This window comes from Rhinoderma darwinii, chromosome 3 (assembly GCF_050947455.1).
Source record: "Rhinoderma darwinii isolate aRhiDar2 chromosome 3, aRhiDar2.hap1, whole genome shotgun sequence".
In the NCBI taxonomy this organism is placed as follows: domain Eukaryota; kingdom Metazoa; phylum Chordata; class Amphibia; order Anura; family Rhinodermatidae; genus Rhinoderma; species Rhinoderma darwinii.
Window position 1 is genome coordinate 352395498 of NC_134689.1, and position 21942 is coordinate 352417439.

Below are 21942 nucleotides of genomic sequence, written 5' to 3' on the forward strand. Positions count from 1 at the left end.
AACCTCACTGTCACGTCTACATTTATGATTGATAATGGTAATTATCAGAGAGGGGAAATGTTGAAGAAAATATTAAACATAAGGTTCATTAATTTGTTATAAACCTCTGTATCATAATGGAGAATGAAAGATAGACTTTCGATAAGTATTACAACATGATGAAATAAATGACAATAAGATGATTTGTAGGTACTTTGATAGGTTACAAATTAACTATATAATAAATATTGTGAGTTACATTTAGGTCAAACGACCTATGATTTTCTGATTCTGTTTACCCGTATTAAGGTAATAGATAAGATATTGATGAGTAGTAGTAGAATTGATTCAAAACAAGATTTAAGGATTAATTCTTCCCTATGTACAACCCCTTGCAACTCATACATCATAATTGTTATAAATGCTACTGTTTACAATAATTATACTAGTTCTAAACTTCACTGTTTAGGGCTCTGTGGCTATACAATAAACCTTCAACCTATGTCAATGTCTCTGTGAGGTCTTGAGGAGATTGAGAAGTTATTCCGCAACAGTTTTTAGTACCATTCTTTCCACTAGGTGGCAGTACCGGTTAAAAACTGGTAGCTCTCAGAAACTTTTTGGCTACCTCAATCAGAGGAGTATTCATTGCAACCACTTTCTAGGTCAGAATTGAGAAACACTTGGCAGCAACAGTATGCTAATGCTGAACTACATCTTCTATGATGCTCAGCCAGTTGTTTCTCCCTAGGTTGGGTCATTTATTATTTCTCTCTTGTGCATTGTAGCCTATTAGGTTATGAGTCAATCAAGAATAGACCAACCAAGAACTCTTTGTCAGCCAACCATCAGTAACTTCTCCTTACAGTCACTATCCAATGATCAAACTTTTTCCTATTGGAAAAAGTCATGGTCTACACTAGTTTTCAGAGATTGTCTAAGTACAATGCCTAACTTCACTGATTTCCTGGAATTTTAGGTGTCACTGCAGTTAACCCCAATAGCCCAAAAAGATTGCATATGGGGATTTGATTTGGAAGGTCCTCAAACTAGACCTCTGACGGTCACTGGGGATTTCCTTTCACTAAGTTACAAAATTATGGCTTAGTATGGTTAAAAATTGGCCACTATTAGTGACCAGTGGTGACCACCAGCTCTTTATTGTGAGTACCAAACAAATCCCTATATAACAGCTTCCTTGGCACCTGTGAGTGGGACATGGGAAAGAGTGGGAGGATTTCAGTTTAAATGGGTAGTCTCATGAAGACAAATGTTTTTTTAATTTGAAGCATCTAACCCCTCTATAATTCCCATGTAATCAGCTGTAATCGCCGGGGGAAAGTCAAATAAATGGTCAACCATGTAATGCACAAATGGGTCGGGTCCGCCAGGGCGGTAGCTGGTTTACAAAGCGGTTCTCCATTTTGGTTCATAGAGGTGGTTCCTGAGACGAGGGAGAATCACTCTAGGACATCCATATGCCTATATACGGTACATGAACAAGGTTTGTCTTTATGAATTTTCAACGTTTTAGGCTAGTCCGGCTTTAAATATCACTTACAACTTCCTCTTACATCTTTCGGTCTGATACAAATTTTAACAATTTTCAAAAACAATTTCGTTGAGAAATACTGCCACCACAGCAAGGACTTTAAAGGAGTTTTTCGGGAAAAAAATACATTGATGGCCTATCCTTTAAGATAGGCTATTAATGTGTGATCAGTGGGTTTCAGAACCTCAGCACCAACACTAATCAGCAGAACAAAGGGGATGAAGTGCTCCAGAATGCCCTTTCATTCTGCTGATTGGTGGGAGTCCTGTGGGTTGGTGCCTCACCGATCACACATTGATGGCCTATCCTAAGGAAAGTTTATCAATGTGCTTTCCGAGAAAACCCCTTTCGAGTCATTCTGGATGGTGTAGTAAATAGGTGTCAACTTACAAAGAAGAGACAGAGCTTTAACCTACTAATATACTGTGAATTAAAATCTCTGTGATTAAAAGGTCCATGGATGCGATATGTACATAGGGAACAATGTACAATTGGGCCAAAAGAGGATCATACACAGACATTATTATGTATGCAAAAAGTGTGCCGTCTACTTCTGTACTCCCCAACTCCATGGAAAAAATTATAGAATAATAACAAAAGTAAGAGCACTTATACAGGGCCGGTATCAAGGTGGCAAACTAGGCAATTGCCCAGAGCCCCCATTTCCTAGATGGCCCCCAAGGACGAAAACCCCAAGAGCAAACAAAAACTGCCCAGTATTTTTTAGCAGTCCATGGTGGTATTATTTAGGAATTGAATTGCGGTAATAAGGAAGCATTCTTCTGATGCCTCATGGTACGTGGGCACTATATGGTGCTATTATGTGGGCTATATGTCAGTATTGTCTTGGCACTATATGGTGATATTATGTGGGTTACAATTATGGTAAAAAAAAGTCTGTTTAAAAGCAACTAGTGAGGGGCCCTACTTTGTTAGTTGCCCAGGGCCACATCTTGTAGAAAGCTGGCCCTGACTAAATGTGTGTTGTATGTGCAATCTTGTGTTCTAAGTGACTATAGCAGAGCTGCATTTGTCATATATTTGTGCATGGTGATAACCCTGTAATTTAAGATAACTGCAGACCTATGTAAAACTAGAGATAACATAATGTGACATCACAATGAGTTGTGCCAAACTTATCTCTGGCACATGCAGCAGAAACATACATCACTTTAGTCAAATCAAACCCATAAATCCTGTGGTCAAGGCAGAATTGGCTTTTACAATTTTCATGAGGCACATTTATCTGCAGAACTCATAACTTTCTGACTGCTGACCTTCCCTGGGAAGAGTTTTGGAAGGTCAGTGTATGTATGATGACATCAATTTCTTTTGTTTTATAGATCCCCGTGAAATAATCCAGTACAATGAATATTGAATGTATTGGAATATTGTATCAATTGCAAACTGATTCATCATATATTTATATATTTTCCTCTCATATACAGAGAGGCCCATTCCAAATATTATAAAGCCTATACAGTAATATATTCTCTCAACACATCTCTGTTAAAACTGCCATGGGCCAAAAATTCTAAGAAAGCTTCCATGGATCACAGCTGGCAGATCTGCAGCAGGAACGCAGGCGAACACTAAGCTGAAGAAGGAAAACAGCTGGCTCAGCTATTTTCTATGCCTCCAGCTATGTGCACTCAGTCAGCTCTGATCCATAGCAATCTCTGCATTTCAAGGGCAATCTGAGAAGAAGAAACTGTGATAGAATTATTATAATACCCATTTAAATACCCATAGAATACCGTCAGGGTGTAACAAGTAACCATGTGGCCCTATGGCAAAACTTGGGGCCCTTCTCCATCAGCACATGATTATTTTGGTCTCTACTCAGTCTCCTATGTCTTTTCCTGACTTTCTGGATCTTTCAGTGATCTGCAATAATTTTCTTACTTTTGCCTTTCATCATCCTTCGCCGTCTCTGAGTAAAGATAGGCCCCATAACAGCTACTATACTGTTACTCTGACAGTTAGGCCATGTTCAATAAGACACTTGTACAAATGTGTTTTAAAAAAATCCATAAACTGGGCAAGTGGTCCCTGGATATAAAGATGCAGCAGAGCTGAATTTGTCACTTACAGTAATTCTGTAGGAGTGTTATTACAGAATTCAGCAGGTTTACCTGCAATCCTATGCAAAACTCCTACAAACTCATGATAACGTTGAGTAGTGTTGGGAGCCAATTTCAGCTCTGCTACATTTAAATGGGCTACAAAGTGAAACTGTGCCTATTGCTAAACAGTTTTTTCTTCATTCTTTGTTAACAGTCCACGAACGGCTCAGTGCAATCTCTACCGGTTTGCTTATATTTACAGGTATTTGCTTGAAGCTTGGTAGCAAAGACCCTGAGATGAGGTGTTCGCTCATATGTGAGATCATACCATATAGGCAATATAGCACAGTTACCATATATTTACCCATTATTATAATCCTTTTAATCTACCCATCTTATTATATCAGCAATGGGTTAGAGCTAGTTTCATATTACGTAATGTGAGTAAATATGGAGGAGGAGAACGTAATGTGTCCTGTTGGAGTATAATCCACATTGTTTTTCCAAGTTCACATCTGTATGCCATTTGCCCTGCATGTGTGAGTTTGCAGACAGCTTTCTAATTTTTTATTGGTAAAAAGAAAAAAACAATCTGTGTTTATTAAAATCTTTGCTGCTCGACACTACAAAATATAGCAGTGTTTTTACTTTGCATTTTCAACCATCAGATTTAGCAAAACTAGATTTGCATACTGTATGCATAATTCTGATTCTTTAATTTCAGATAATATAACACATTTACCGGCAGTCCTTTATACAACCACATCCCAAAGAGTTGTGCCACATGACAAACTCACCTCTTCTATACCTGCATGCAGTATAGCATCAATGTTCACCTGAAAAGTTACCAGTTTACATTTAATTTGCAAACTTTACCACCTGTTAGTCATGTGCCAAGTTACGAAAAATAGAACTCAAAAAGAAAAGGCCACCCTACTAAATTCCTATGTCATTTGTTGGTTAACATCATATAGAGTCCTAAGCCTTGCCTTAAATATCTTGAGATATTCTGTAGAGTATTTATTACTAACTGAAACGTAAAAATATCCTGGAGAGCTTAGAACTTGGTTATCTCCTGGTCATCATCTTGGACTAGGTCATGAGCTGACCCATAACTGGAGCAGTACACTTACGTCTACTGTTGACTTCAGACCAACAACCCAACTGCATAAGCAATCTAGTAAAGTGCCATGCATGCAGCTGAGGGTAAATTTGCAGTATTTCCACTATTACTCTGGTGAAACTTCTCAAGTAACCTCTTGACTGATGTGCAATCCATTTTATGCAAAAGGTAGACCAGTACTTTCCATAAATTGCATACAAAATAAATTGTCAATTCCCCAAAACGTAACCAGCACTTACTTGTCCAACACGAAGTACAGGTCAAAGCCTCCATAGCAGGAAGGTCTACCACTTTCTTCAGTACTACTTTGACCATCACAAACCAACAAAAATGTTACAAGAAGAAGGGGTTTGAAACCCAAATAAAAGGTGCATAATCCAGCCATAGTTATTCTGAATTCAGAAACCTTCAGAAAAGTTTCCTCTTGTAGATATTCAATTCACACAGAAGAATTCCGAGTGCTCTCCAAATCTGCCTTTGATTCTCCAAGTTCTTCCTTCCTTTCCACCTTCTGTCTTGGGTTTCAGAACTAGTCCAGCACTGTCTTCATATCTTTGTTGTTGTCAAGAATTTGCATCCCATTTGTATGCTGCTTAGAGGAGGCACTGCTGTGCACTGTTTAATGGGAGGAAAACTTTTTTCTGACAAAGTTGCTTTGTCTAAACCTGCAAAAATTTTTTTTTATCCATGTGTGTGCGCAGATCGAGAATTGTAAAAATCCTGACATCTTGTGATGATAGAGCAGAATGCAACATCCTAGACAGAATAGGAAACTTACAGTTAGGCCTTATTCACACGACTGTGAAAAACGGCTGTGTGATGGCCGTTCTTTTAATGGCCGTCACACGGCCGTTTTCAGAACAATGATGTTCTATGGGTGTATTCACACAGCCGTTTTTTTTACGGCCCGTGAATATCGGCCGTCAAAAAATGGGACATGTCCAATTTTTGGCTGTTTTAACGGCCTGACGGCCCCCATAGAAGTCAATGGATCCGTTTTTAACGACTGTCAATACATGTAATAACCGTTAAAAATGGATCTGTGACATGGGGATTGGCAATGGAACTACTAGTTCACTTGCTGGCTATCAGCGGCGCGACGACACATACTCAAAGATTCACCGATGAAGCGCCGACTTCTTCTGGTCTGGTCACTAGTCTTGTGGGTTCTGCGAAGGCGGCGCGATGACGTCATCCCGCCGCCTTCGCAGATCCTCTGAGATTAGCGACTACACCAAAAGAAAACATCGCTGCATCGGTGAGTGTCATCACGTCGCCTTCGCAGATCCCGAGAAGACGAGGGACCCTACCTGAAGAAGACAGCGCTGCATCAGTGAGTATGTAGGGCATTCATGTCGGCCTGTGTGGCATCATATACATCGGGGCTGTGTGGCATCATATACAGGGGGGCTGTGTGGCATCTACAGGTGGGCTGGGTGGCATCTACAGGGAGGCTGTGTGGCATCTACAGTGAGGCTGTGTGGCATCCACAGTGAGGCTGTGTGGCATAATATACAGGGAGGCTGTGTGGCATCATATACAGGGAGGCTGTGTGGCATATACAGTGAGGTGTGTGGCATCATATACAGGGAGGTGTGTGGCATCATATACAGGGAGGTGTGTGGCATATACATGGAGGTGTGTGGCATCATATACAGGGAGGTGTGTGGCATCATATACAGGGAGGTTTTGTGGCCTTCGCAGATCCCGTGAAGACGAGGGACCATACCTGAAGAAGACAGCACTGCATCAGTGAGTATGTAGGGCATTTATGTCGGCCTGTGTGGCATCGTATACATCGGGGCTGTGTGGCATCATATACAGGGGGGCTGTGTGGCATCTACAGGGGGGCTGGGTGGCATTTACAGGGAGGCTGTGTGGCATCTACAGTGAGGCTGTGTGGCATAATATACAGGGAGGCTGTGTGGCATCATATACAGGCAGGCTCTGTGGCATATACAGGGAGGCTGTGTGGCATATACAGGGAGGCTGTGGGGCATCATATACAGGGAGGTGTGTGGCATCATATACAGGGAGGTGTGTGGCATCATATACAGGGAGGTGTGTGGCATATACATGGAGGTGTGTGGCATCATATACAGGGAGGTGTGTGGCATCATATACAGGGAGGTTTTGTGGCATCATATACAGGGAGGTGTATGGCATCATATACAGTGAGCCTGTGTGGCATATACAGGGAGGCTGTGTGGCATATACAGGGAGGCTGTGTGGCATCATATACAGGGTGGTGTGTGGCATCATATACAGGAGGTGTGTGGCATCATATACAGGGAGGCTGTAAATAGTGTCTAGGTGAACGTGTGACCTTCCTTTGGGTGTTTTCAGTGGGTTGGGACAAAAAAAGCCTGACCAATGAAATTCATCAGTTTTTTTAACGGCCATGAAAAACTGATGCAAAACAGATGTCAAATGGCCATTAAAAACAGACGGACGGACTGGAAATGGATGAAAATTTGGAGACACACTGATGCAAAATGGCCATGAAAAACAGAAAAATGGAAAATGGACACATTTTTTCACTGTCGTGTGAATATAGCCTTACAGTACGCACGAAAATGGCGACAGCACTCTGCGAACACCAATGACACCTAAACACTTTAAATAAATAAATATGCAGTGCTGCTGAATCTACTTACAATAGTGAGCCCACATTTTGATCAAATTGTGTGAGCCCACCCGCCATGACAGGCGTACTTGCACTTGTATACGCGTTTTGTTTCATTTTGCTGGAATGTACTGATCAAACTTTCTTGAAACTTACAGTTTTGTCTTTGCAACTTTCAAATGGCCAGTAGTATGAAGACACTTATGTTCCTCTGGTGGGTCTAAGCTCTGACACAATAATGGGCCTCTACTAAAAATGGGCCCCAAATGACCAGCGTAAAACAAATCCATTTTAAGCTGACGTTAGAGACAATCACTGGCCACTAGGATAAATTTTTTATAGTTTGCTTCACATGGACATGAAGATGATCTGTACAGTTGGAAGATGGCCCTCAGAATCATTTCCTCTGGTGGGCCAAAGGAACACCAATCAGAACACTGGTTATCCCGGTAACCAGTGGAGTGGGAATGGGGCTTAATTTCAAAGACAATGTCACGATCTGTGGGTATGTGGACCCACTGGGCCATACAGCCGTACCGGGTTAGCAGCTGGCCAACAGGGTACCAAGTCAATATATAGAAATAGTCCAAGCACAAGGGTACCTGTAGTGGTTCAGGCAGTAGCAACGGCTAGGCATAGATGGGACCTTGATAGCAGAAACAAGACGTGGCGTAACACAGCAGACGGAACAAGACTCCAACAGGTTTAAGGCACAGGAACAAATAGCACGGGATACAGGGTACAGGTAGCAGGGCACGATAAACTATGGGAACAGGATAACACTAAGGGACCATTTGCAAGACTAACATAGGAAAAAACAACAACACTCAGGTAAAGAGCTAAGTGGCAGGGCCCTTCTTATAGTCCTGAGTGATCATGGGTTAATTAATTATAATTCCCATGTGCGCATGTTGGCCCCTTAAGGCTGGGCACGAGCGTGCGCGCGCACCCTACAGGACACAGTGGACCTGAGCGGAAGTGAGCGCTGGCGACTCCTTGGGAGGAGATGCGGGCCAGCGCTCACAGATCCATTGCTGCAGCGGCCAGGGGGTTAGTAATCCCGATGGTCCTCGGCCATGGACGCTACAGTATCCACCCCTCTTATGCCCCCTCTTCTTGGGGCCACAGCGAGAGAGGAACTTCTTAATGAGGGCAGGGGCATTGAGGTTCTCTTCTGGCTACCAGGACCTGTCCTCTGGAACAAACCCCTTCCAATCCACCAAATAAAAAGTTCTTCCTCCTACTTTTTTGAAGTCCAGGATCTCCTTAACCTCAAATACATCGGAAGAACCGCTGGAAGCAACTGCAGAGCTAGGCGTTTTTGTGTAGCGGTTGAGGACCACAGGCTACAGGAGGGACACATGAAAGGCGTTGGGGATCCTGAGGGTGGAAGGCAGCCAAAGCTTGTAGGAGACAGGGTTGATTTGCTGTAGGATCTCAAAGGGTCCTAGGAACCTGGGAGCAAACTTGTATGAAGGTACCTTTAGACAGATATTCCTTGAGGACAGCCAGACTTTGGTACCCGGAAGATACTGAGGCGGTTCTCTTCTTCTATTATCCGCCTTTCGCATCATGCGGTCGACTGCCAGCAGACTAGAGGACCGGGTTTGCTGCCAGATGTGTAGAAAGTCCCTGAATGCAGAGTGAGCTGCGTGCACCTGGGACGTAGCTGAAACAGGAAGAGGAATTTGTGGATGTTGGCAGTAGACGATGAAGAACGGTGTAGAAGCAGTGGACTCACTTGTGTGGTTGTTGTATGAAAACTTTGCTCAAGGAGGAAGCTGTACCCAGTCATCAGATGAAGTGTCGTGGATAATTTTCCATGATTTGATTAATCCTCTCGACCTGACCATTGGACTGGGGATGGTAATCTGAGGAAAAGTCCAACTTCACATCTAGGAGTTTACATAGGGCTCTCTCCAGAATTTCGAGGTAAACTAAACCATTGATCAGACACGATATGAAGAGGCAAGCCATGCAAGCGGAAGATGTGATGGATGAAAAGGTTAGCCAGTCAAGAAGCAGAAGGTAGGCCGGTCAGCGGAACAAAATGAGCCATTTTCGAGAACCGGTCCACCACCACCCAGACCGTATTGTATCTAGCAGAGGAAGGAAGGTCTGTGACAAAGTCCATTGCTATATGCTGCCAAGGGGCATTGGGCACAGGCAGAGGTTGGAGCAGACCAGCAGGCTTGAAGTGAGCAACCTTGTTGGCAGCGCACATAGTGGAGGACTAGACAAAGTCCACAAAATCTTTGGGCAGCGCGGGCCACCAGAAATGATGGACAATAAGATCTCGGATTTTACGAGCACCAGCGTGCCCAGCAAGTTTGGAGCTGTGCCCCCCAGCGAAAGATTCTACTCCTGTCTGCCAGGCACCCAAAAGTCCTCCCCAGAGGGATGTCTCTAACTTGCAGAGAATTAACAGAAATAATACAGGACAGATCAATGATACTTTGCTGAGACTCCACGGTGTCCTCTGTCTCGAACGACCTTGACAAGGCATCGGGCCTCATGTTTTTGTCAGCAGGACGGTAGTGGAGCACAAACTGGAACTGGACGAAGAACAGCGACCACCTGGCTTGATGGGGGTTCAGCCGTTGGGCCGAATGGAGATAGCTGAGGTTCTTGTGGTCGGTATATATCAGGATTGGCTGAGCTGCACCCTCTAGTAGATGTCTCCACTTCTCCAGAGCCAATTTGATGGCGAGTACCTTCCGATCCCCAATAGAGTAATTGCTCTCTGCGGGAGAAAAAAGTCTAGAATAATAGCCCCATACCACTGCCTTCCCTTTGGAACCTCTCTGGAACAGAAGTGCACCTGCACCAACAGAGGAGGCGTCCACCTCCAAAGAAAACTGTCGAGATACATCAGGATGATGGAGGGTTGAGGCTGATGTGAAGGCACTCTTAAGGCTATTAAATGCAGAGTCCACACCTTGGCGTTCATACCTTTTTTTGTGAGGGTAGAGATGGGAGCTATCAGTGAAGAGAAGTTTGGGATAAATTGCTGGTAGAAGTTGGCGAATCCCAAAAAAAACACTGTATGGACCTCAAGCCTTGAGGACGCGGCCATTCCAGGATGGACTTTACCTTCTCAGGGTCCATCTTGAGGCCTTGATCCAAGATGATGTAGCCCAGGAAGGGTAGAGAATTCTTCTTAAACACACACTTCTCCAGCTTGGAACACTTGGTATAGAGGTGATTCTCGCTTAATCGCAGTAGAACTTGACGGACACATCTCTGATGAGTTGTCGGATCTGGAGAAAAAAATCAAAATGTCATCGAGATAGACCACAAAAGAAACACTGAGGAGATCTCTGAAGATGTCCTTGACAAACTCGCGGAAGACCGCGGGAGCTTTACACAGACCAAAGGGCATTACCAGGTATACATAGTGCCTGCCTCGGGTGTTAAATACCGTCTTCCATTCATCCCCCCGGTGGATCTGGATCAAGTTGTAAACCCCACGCAGGTCTAGTTTAGAGAAAATCTTGGCTCCTCGTATGCGGTCAAATAGTTCGGAAATTAGTGGCAACGGAAATTTGTTCTTGACCGTTATTTGATTGAGACCACGGTAGTCGATGCAAGGCCGAAGAGATCCGTCTTTCTTCTTGACAAAGAAGAACCTGGCACCAGCCGGGCAGGAGGATTTTTTTTATAAAACCCCTCTCCAGATACTCCTTGACATAGTCCCTGGCAAGGAGAGAGGGTATACCCGTCCACGAGGAGGGGACGCATAAGGAACCAGTTCAATAGGGCAGATATAAGCCCAGTGTGGGGGCAGCGTCTCAGCCTACTTCTTGCTGAAGACATTCGCAAACTGAGAGTAAGGAGGAGGTAATCCTGCCAACGACTGAGACAGAGGAGGCTGGAACGGATGGATCTGCAACAGACAGCGATTGCCACACTTGGAGCACCATTGGAGAACCTCTGCGGAATTCCAGTCCAGAACTGGGACATGTAGTCGAAGCCAAGGTAGGCCCAGAAGCACAGGGTTGACGGCTCTGGGCAGGACAAGAAATGAAATTAGCTCAGAATGAAGGGCTCCAACTTGGAGCTTCAGCGGTTTGGTCTCAGATACATGGTACCAAGTCAATATATAAATAGTCCAAGCACAAGGGTACCTGTAGTGGTTCAGACAGTGGCAACGGCTAGGCGCAGATGGGACCCTGACAGCAGACACCAGACGTGGTGTATCACAGCAGGCAGAACCGGTGGCACAACACAACTCCAACAGGTTTAAGGCACAGGAACAAATAGCACGGGATACAGGGTAGAGGTAGCAGGGCACGGGAAACAACGGGAACAAGATAACACTAAGGGACCATTTGCAAGACTAACATAGGAAAACACAACGCTCAGGCAATGTGCAAAGGGGCAGGGCCCTTCTTATAGTCCAGGGTGATCATGGGCTAATTAATGATAATTCCCCTACGGGATACAGATGACCGGAGCAGAAGTGAGCACTGGCGTCTCCTGAGGAGGAGATGCGGTCCAGCACTCACAGATCCATGGCTGCGGTCGCCGGCGGGTGAGTAATCCTGACGGTCCGCGGCCATGGATGCTACAGATCCTGGTATAAGAAGGCACTTGGCTCAAATTGACTATAAAAATATGAAATTTATTCGAATATAATTAAAATGTAACGTTTACGATCTTGCATAAACTGACAAACAGACAAACATCACAAGCCCGGCTGGGTGATAAATAACATGATTCACAAAAGTTGAGAGACAATCCTACTCAAAAAGACCATATAATGGGCAATCTTTGCTTAATGCATCCGTATATTCATCATAATGAAGAGTATAATTATATACAAGTTGGATGAGAATCATGAAGTGATAAATGTATCCATCAAATAGAACCACTGAGAAATGAGGAGGGCTAAATATAATACCATGGACTGATAATAAAGTACTGACTTTAAATAGTATAATAGTCACAGGGCAACTGCTACACGTAGACATGAGAAATTATGCAAATAATTGGAGCCTTTGTCGGACATGTGCAGCTGAGTGCAGCATGTAATAGGCAGAGCTTCACAAACCCTGTCTCACGTAAAATTATTTTTCTAACTCCCTCCGTTATTTACATATCGGTGACGTTATATTTGGCGCACGATATGTAAATAAGCCCCTGAACTGTCAATGGGGCATTTCTAACTAACTAAAAGAGCGTGATGTCTGCTGCAGATAGCGTGCCCGCACCCTCACACATGCCGTTACCTTTTATGTAGGATATTTGTGAAGGACGTTCAGCAGCTTGATTGTAATGACAGGGATAGGGAAACAGACAAGTGAGCCCTAATCTACCCGCCACTCAGTCCCTGCCTACTTGCAACGACCCACCCTAGGCGACGGGGTACAACTGGGCGACGGTCCCTACACTCAGTAAGTGCACGACAGACAACCAGACAAGTAAACACAGAACAAAGGGAAACGGGGCAGTTGCCCACGGCAACACCGTGAGCAACAAGAGTAGTAAACAAGCCGAGTCAAACCAGGAGTGTACGAGGTACCAAACGCAGAGCAGAAGAGTAGTCAGTAAGCCAGGGTCAATACGAAGCAGGGACAAGTAGTTCAAGAAGCTGCAGCAGGGCCAGGAAACCAACAGAGAAGAATCACAAGCAAGGAGGAACAGGAAAGGCAGGTATAAATAGACAGAGGGCGGAAGCTAGCTCCGTCTGGCCAGGCTGTGATAGGATCTCCCACTCCTAAGCCTGCCATCCTGAGTGGTGGAAGATGGAGTCAGTCTCACAGACATAGAAGCAGGTGCAGACTGATTACCTATGGGCGTGGATACAGAAGCTGTGCCTGGAAGATCCTTAACAGTACCCCCCCCTTTTATGAGGGGCCACCGAAACCCTTTCTAGATAGACCTGGTTTATTGGGGAAACGAAGGTGGAACCTCCTGACCAATACCCCAGCGTGAACATCCCGGGCGGGTACCCAAGTCCTCTCCTCAGGCCCGTATCCTCTCCAATGGACCAGGTACTGGAGGGAGCCTTGGACCATCCTGCTGTCCACAATCTTGGCCACCTCGAATTCTACCCTCTCAGGGGTCAGAACGGCGACAGGTGGTTTCCTCGAGGGAGCCAAGGACGGGGAGCAGCGTTTAAGGAGGGAGGCATGAAACACGTCGTGTACTCGAAAAGATGGGGGCAACTCTAGTCGGAAGGAGACAGGATTGAGGACTTCAATGACCTTGTACGGCCCTATAAACCGGGGAGCAAACTTCTTGGACGGGACTTTAAGGCGCAAGTTCTTTGACGATAGCCACACCAGATCCCCGACCATAAACAAGGGGTTAGCAGAACGTCTTCTATCTGCCTGAGTTTTTTGTATGCTCTGGGACGCCTCTAGGTTCTTCTGAACCTGGGCCCAGACTGTGCACAGTTCCCGATGAATGACCTCTACCTCGGGATTGTTGGAACTACCAGGTGAAACGGAGGAGAACCAAGGATTAATCCCAAAATTACAGAAAAAGGGGGAGACCCCTGACGAGTTACTAACCCGGTTATTAAGGGAAAATTCGGTGAGGGGAATGAATGAGACCCAATCATATTGACAGTCAGAGATAAAACACCTTAAATATTGTTCTAGAGACTGATTAGTCCTCTCGGTTTGGCCATTAGTTTCAGGATGGAAGGCAGAGGAGAAGGACAGATCAATCTCCAAATTTTTACAGAAGGCTCTCCAAAACAAAGAAACAAATTGTACCCCTCTGTCAGAAACAATATTGACAGGGACCCCATGGAGACGCAGGATGTGTTTGACAAACAAGGTAGCTAACGTCTTAGCATTGGGTAGTTTTTTGAGGGGCACAAAGTGGCACATCTTACTGAAGCGGTCTACTACAACCCACACCACCAACTTGCCTTGAGATGGAGGCAAATCGTTGATAAAATCCATGGAGATATGGGTCTAAGGTCTCTGGGGAATGGGCAAAGAACGTAGTAAGCCCGCTGGTCGGGACCTGGGAGTCTTGGACCTAGCACAAACCTCACAAGCGGCGACGTAGGCCTTAACGTCTTGAAGGCAACCCAGGCCACCAAGAGTTTCTGGCAATGAGGTGCTTGGTACCCAGGATGCCTGGATGACCAGATAGTGCGGAGTCATGATTTTCCCTAAGTACCCTTAGCCGGAATTGCAGGGGAACAAACAGCTTGTTCTCAGGAAGGTTCCCGGGAGCTGAACCTTAATCAGCAGCAATTTCAGAGACTAAATCAGAATCAATAGAGGAAATGATTATACCTGGAGGCAAAATACAAGCAGGATCTTCCTCCGAAGGAGGGCTGGCCATGAAGCTACGCGACAGTGCATCAGCCTTAATATTTTTAGACCCAGCCCTATAGGTAACCAAAAAATTGAATCTGGTAAAAAATAACGCCCATCGAGCTTGTCTCGGGTTTAGCCTCCGGGCCGATTCTAGGAAAACCAGATTCTTGTGGTCGGTAAGGACTGTTACCTGGTGCCTAGCCCCCTCCAGGAAGTGGCGCCACTCTTCAAATGCCCATTTAATGGCTAAGAGTTCGCGGTTGCCAATATCATAGTTACTCTCAGTGGGCGAAAACTTCCTGGAGAAGTAGGCACAGGGATGGAGATGGGTGAGGGACCTGGTACCCTGGGACAAGACAGCCCCCACTCCCACCTCGGACGCGTCAACCTCCACGATAAATGGCTCCATTTGGTTGGGCTAAACCAACACCGGGGCCGAGATAAAGCACTTCTTAAGGGCCTCAAAAGCCTGGACAGCCTCAGGAGGCCAGTGGAGGAGATCAGCACCCTTGCGAGTGAGGTCCGTAAGAGGCTTAGCGATGACCGAGAAGTTAGCAATAAATCTCCTGTAATAATTAGCGAACCCCAAGAAGCACTGTAACGCCTTCAGGGAGGCAGGTTGGACCCATTCCGCCACAGCCTGGACCTTGGCGGGGTCCATGCGGAATTCATGAGGAGTGAGGATTTGACCCAAAAATTGTATCTCCTGCACCCCAAACACACATTTTTCGGTCTTCGCAAACAGTTTGTTTTCCCGAAGGACCTGGAGCACCTTCCTGACATGCTCAATGTGGGAGGACCAGTCCTTGGAAAACACAAGTATGTCATCAAGGTACACTACAAGAAATACCCCCAGGTAATCTCTTAAAAACTCATTTATGAAATTCTGGAAGACCGCGGGAGCATTACACAACCCAAAGGGCATGACGAGGTATTCGAAATGACCTTCGGGCATGTTAAACGCAGTCTTCCACTCATCCCCCTCTTTGATGCGGATAAGGTTATACACCCCCCGTAGATCAAACTTAGAGAACCATTGGGCCTCCTGAACCTGATTAAAGAGATCAGGAATCAAAGGAAGGGGATACTGGTTCCTTACAGTGACCTTATTCAAATTACGTTAGTCAATGCATGGCCTAAGACCATCATCCTTCTTCCCTACGAAGAAAAAGCCAGCACCTAATGGAGAAGTAGAGGGGCGAATGTAACCCTTGGCCAGGCATTCCTGGATATACTCTCTCATGGCTTCACGTTCGGGACAAGAGAGATTACATATCCTACCCTTAGGGAGCTTAGCTCCTGGTACCAAATCGATAGCGCAATCGTATTCTCTATGAGGAGGTAACAATTCGGAGGCCTCCTTAGAGAAAACATCAGCGAAGTCCTGAACAAACTCAGGTAGCGTGTTCACCTCCTCAGGGGAAGAAATAGAATTAACAGAAAAACATGACGTCAAGGATTCATTACCCCATTTGGTAAGATCCCCAGTATTCCAGTCAAACGTGGGATTATGCCACTGCAACCAGGGAAGGCCTAAAACCAAATCGGACAATAATCCCTGCATCAACAGTACAGAGCACTGCTCCGAATGCATGGAGCCAACAAGGAGTTCAAAAACAGGGGTATGCTGTGTAAAATAACCATTAGCAAGAGGAGTGGAGTCGATACCCACTACCAGGACAGGTTTAGGCAAATCAATTTAAAGGCATAGCTAGAGACATAGCAAATTCCACAGACATGATATTAGCAGAAGACCCTGAATCCACGAAGGCACTTCCGGTAGCAGACCTACCATCAAAAGAGACCTGAAAGGGAAGCAAGATTTTATTACGTTTCATATTTACGGGAAATACCTGTGCGCCCACGTGACCTCCCCGATGATCACTTAGGAGCGGAAGTTTTCCAGCTGCTTATTCTTACGCCTAGGGCAGGTGTTCACTTGATGCTTGTCATCCCCACAATAGAAGCAGAGACCATTCTTCCTGAGGCACGCTCTACGTTGTTGGGGGGACACGGAGGCCCCGAGTTGCATAGGTACCTCCGAGTCTTCCGTGGAAGAACGAAGCAACGGAACCTCGGGAGGCATCATGGGGGAGTCAGAGGAGAAAACACATAAACGTTCCTGTTGTCGTTCCCTGAGACGTCGGTCAAGTCGTACCGCTAAAGCCATAACCTAGTCTAGGGAGTCAGAAGAGGGATAGCTAACTAGCAGGTCTTTCAGGGCGTTCGACAGACCCAACCTAAACTGGCACCTTAACCCCTTCCTGCTCCTGGACGTACTATTAGGTCATGGCAGCTGTATCGTTCACGCTCCATTACCTAATAGTACGTCTCGGGAGTAACGGCCGATTCGGCCGTCCTCCCGACACATACAGGAGCTGTGACAGCTGCTGTCTTGTTCAGCAGCTGTCACAGCTCCTACTGCGGGGACCGATCGCTGTGTCCCCACTGATTAACCCCTTAAAAGCCGCGTTCTATAGAGATCGCGGCTTTTTAGGGGTTAAGCTGCCATCGCCGGCCTGCTACGCGATAGCGGCCGGTGATGGTGACTATGGCAACCGGACACCAAACAATGGCGTCCGGCTATGCCATAGACGGAAGCCTAGTGGGTCCTGACAATGTCAGGACCCACTATGCTTGCTGTCAGTGAGTAGCTGACAGTTCTAATACACTGCACTACGCATGTAGTGCAGTGTATTAGAATAGCGATCAGGGCCTCCTGCCCTCAAGTCCCCTAGTGGGACAAAGTAATACACTAAAAAAAAAGTTAAAAAAAGATGTGTAAAAATAAGAAAATAAAAGTTTTAAAAGTATTAAAAGTAAAAATCCCCCTTTTTACCTTATCAGTCATTTATTATTAATAAAAATATATAAACAAGCAAATAAACTATACATAATTGGTATCGCCGCGTCCGTAACGGCCTGAACTACAAAATTATTTCGTTATTTATCCCGCACGGTGAACGCCGTAAAAGAAAATAATAATAAACCAAACCACAATCACAATTGTTTGGTCACTTCACCTCCCAAAAAATGGAATAAAAAGAGATCAAAAAGTCGCATGTACCGAAAAATGGTACTGATCGAAACTACAGTTCGTTACACAAAAAATAAGTCCTCGCACGGCTTTATTGATTGAAAAATAAAAACGTTATGGCTCTTAGAATAAGGTAACACAAAAAGTGAATGATTGTTTACAAAACGTATTTTATTGTGCAAACGCCATAAGACATTAAAAAAAACTATAAACATCTGGTATCGCCGTAATCGTATTACCCTGCAGAATAAAGTGAATATGTCATTTATAGCGCACGGCGCACGCTGTAAAAAAAAAATAGAATAAAAAAACAATAGTAGAATTGCTGTTTTTTAGTCACCACGCCACCTAAAAATAGAATAAAAACTGATCAAAAAGCCGCATGCACCCCAAGAAAACTACAATTGATTCCTCAAGGGGTCTAGTTTCCAAATTGGGGTCACTTTTGGGGGGTTCCCAATTTTTTGGCACCACAAGACCTCTTCAAACCGGACATGGTGCCTAATAAAAAAGAGGCCTCAAAATCCACTAGGTGCTTCTTTGCTTCGGAGGCCGGTGCTTCAGTTTATTACCGCAGTAGGGCCACATGTGGGATATTTCTCAAAACTGCAGAATCTGGGCAATACGTATTAAGTTGCGTTTCTCTGATAAATCCTTTTGTGTTATAAAACAAATGGTATAAAGAGGATTTTCGGACAAAAAAAATAATGTAAATTTCACCTCTACTTTGCTCTAAATTCCTGTGAAACACGTAAAGGGTTCATAAACTTTCTAAATGCTGTTGTGAATACTTTGAGGGGTCTAGTTTCTAAAATGGGGTATTTGATAGGGGTTTCTAATATATGGGCCCCTCAAAGCAACTTCAGAACTGAACTGGAACCTAAAAAAATAAATTAATGAGGCAATATTTTGCTTCTTACATTATACTGATAATGAGCCGTGCCCACCCCAAGATGACCCCAGTTTTGACCGTTTGTATAAACGGAGACCCCTATTAGACCGTTCCAGTGCCCGGTTTTCCCAAGCATTCAACCCGAGAAGTGTATTTCTATTGATGAGTCCCTGGTACATTTTAAAGGGAGGGTTCAATTCCGCGAGTACCTGCCGGGTAAGAGGGCAAGGTATGGCGTGAAGATGTATAAGCTGAGAGAGTGCATCCGGGTATACCTACAGGTTTAGGATATATGAAGGAAAGGCCACCCCCAAACCAGACTGCATCCTGAACTACAATAGGTACATGGGAGGGATGGACTTTTAAGATCAAATCCTGAAGCCCTACAGCGCCATGCGGTGTGGTATAAGAAGCTGGCCGGGCACATCATACAGATGGCTTTGTACAATGCGTACGTGCTACGTCGATGTGCAGGCCAGACGGGAACTTTCCTGGAATTTCAAGAGGTGATTATCAAGAACCTAATCTTTAGGGACCAAGAAGGGGGGGCACCCAGTACTTCTGGAAGCGGGGCCACACGCATCGTACCAAGGCGGCAACACTTTCCAGGAGAAGTTCCCCAAACTGGCAAGAAGGGAAAAAGTCAAAAGAGGTGCAAAGTCTGCTATAAGAGGGCGATAAGGATGACACAATATATCAATGTGACACGTGTCCCGAATAACCAGTGCTCTGTATGAAAGTCAGTTTTAAAATGTATCATACATCCCTTGGTTTATAATTTACCCCAATTTTACTTACCCTGATGCACTCCGCACAGCTTATCCCCCTCGTCTTTCCCCTCTGAGCCCTGCTGTGTGCCCAGGCAGCTGATAACAGCCACATGTAGGGTATTGCCATACCCGGGAGAACCCACATTACAGTTTATGGGATTTAGGTCTCTGGTTAAAATGCTCACTACACCTCTAGATGAATGCCTTAAGGGTGTAGTTATTAAAACGGGCTCACTTCTTCCGGGTTTCAACTGTACTGGTACCTCAGGTGCTTCTGCATACATGACTTCACACTAGAAAATCACCAGTAGGCCAAATGGTGGTCCTTTCCTTCTGAGCCCTCCCATGGGCCCAAACGGCCGTTTATCACCACAAATGGGGTATTGCCGCACTCAGAACAAATTGGGCAACAAAATGGAGTATTTTATTTCTTGTGAAAATAAGAATTTTTGAGCTAAAATTACATATTATTGGAAAAAATATATTTTTTTTTAATTCCCAGCCCAATTCAAATAAGTTCTGTGAAGAAACTATGGGGTCTAAATGGTCACATTACCCATAAATGAATTCCTTGAGGGGTGTAGTTTCCAAAATGGGGTCACTTCTGGTGGGTTTCCATTGCTTTGATACCTCTGGGGCTCTGCAAATGCGACATGGCACCCGAAAACCAAACCAGCAAAATCTGTACTCCAAAGAACACACAGCGCTCCTTCCCTTCTGAGCTCTCCCATGGGCCCAAACGGCAGTTTATTGCCACAAATGGGGTATTGCTGCACTCAGGAGAAATTGGGCAACAAAATTGAGTATTTTGTTCCTTGTGAAAATAAGAAATTTTGATAAAAAATTACATCTTATTGGAAAAAATGTCATTTTTTTAATGTCACAGCCCAATTGAAATAGGTGCTGTGAAAAAACTGTGTGGTAAAAATGCTAACAACAACCATAAATGAATTCCTTGAGGGGTGTAGTTTCCAAAATGGGGTCACTTTTGGTGGGTTTCCATTGCTTTGATACCTCTGAGGCTCTGCAAATACGACATGGCACCCGAAAACCAATCCAGCAAAATCTGGACTCCAACAAACATATAGCGCTCCTTTCCTTCTGAGCCCTCCCATGGGCCCAAACGGCAGTTTATCACCACAAATGGGGTATTGCCACACTAAGGACAAATTGGGCAACAAAATTGGGTATTTTGTTCCCTGTGAAAATAAGAGGATTTTGATCACAAATGACATTTTATTGGAAAAAATGAAATTTTTTTCATTTCACAGCCCAATTCAAATACGTGCTGTGAAAAAACTGTGCCGTCAAAATGGTAACAACAACCATAAATTAATTCCTTGAGGGGTGTAGTTTCCAAAATGGGGTCACTATTGGGGGATTCCTACTGTTTTGGCACCTCAACACCTCTTCAAACCTGGCATCCTGCCTAAAATATATTCTAATAAAAAAGAGGACTCAAAATGCACTAGGTGCTTCTTTGCTTCTAGGGCTTGTGTTTTAGTCCACGAGCGCAGTAGGGCCACATGTGGGACATTTCTAAAAACTGCAGAATCTGGACAATACATATTTAGTAGTGTTTCTCTGGTAAAACCTTCTGTGTTACAGAAAAAAAAATGAATAAAATTGAAATTCAGCAAGAAAAATTAAATTTGCAAATTTCACCTCCACTTTGCTTTAATTCCTGTGAAATGCCTGAAGGGTTAAAAAACTTTTCAAATGCTGTTTTGAATACTTTGAGGGGTCTAGATTTTAAAATGGGGTGTTTTATCAGGGTTTCTAATACATAGGCCCCACAAAGCCACTTCAGAACTCAAGAGGTACCTTAAAAAAAAGGCTTTTGAAATTTTCTTAAAAATATGAGAAATTGCTGTTTATGTTCTAAGCCTTGTAACGTCCAAGAAAAATAAAATAATTTTCAAAAAACGATGCCAATCTTAAGTAGACATATGGGAAATGTGAACTAGTAACTATTTTGGGTGGTATAAACGTCTGTTTTACAAGCAGATGCATTTAAATTCTGAAAAATGCAATTTTTTCAAAATTTTCTCTTCATTTTGCAATTTTTCACCAATAAACACTGAATATATCGACCAACAAACATGAAGCCTAATGTGTCACGGGAAAACAATCTCAGAATCGCTTGGGTAGGTTTCAGCATTCCGACGTTAATACCATATAAAGTGAAGTATGTCAGATTTGAAAAATGGGCTCTGAGCCTTAAGGCCAAAACGAGGCTGCGTCCTTAAGGGGTTAAGGCAGGGTCATTCCACCGAGAAGCTACGCACCACTTCCTAAAGTCAGAGCAATACTCCTCAACAGGTCTCTTACCGTGACGTAAGGTCACCAGCTGACTCTCGGCAAAGGCAGTCCTGTCAGTCTCGTCATAAATGAGTCCGAGAGCAGAAAAGAAAAGATCAACGGAGGAAAGTTCAGGGGCGTCAGGAGCCAAGGAGAAGACCCATTCTTGGGGCCCTTCCTGGAGCCGGGACATAATTATACCCACCCGCTGGCTCTCAGAACCTGAGGAGTGGGGCTTTAAGCGAAAATAGAGCCTACAACTCTCCCGAAAGGAGAGAAAAGTCTTCCGGTCCCCTGAGAACCGGTCAGGCAA

At 44.5% G+C, this 21942-nt stretch overlaps 1 protein-coding gene across 1 annotated transcript in view; it reads right to left on the reverse strand.

The window, feature by feature from the left end:
• Positions 1–5244, reverse strand: part of ANTXR1 (ANTXR cell adhesion molecule 1) — a 235682-nt gene extending 230438 nt beyond the window's left edge. Inside the window, exon 1 of the mRNA XM_075855335.1 lies at positions 4960–5244. Coding sequence (XP_075711450.1) covers positions 4960–5105 — 146 coding nt within the window. The 5' untranslated portion in view covers positions 5106–5244. The remainder of the gene's footprint in view (positions 1–4959) is intronic.
• Between the last annotated feature and the right edge of the window lie 16698 nt (positions 5245–21942).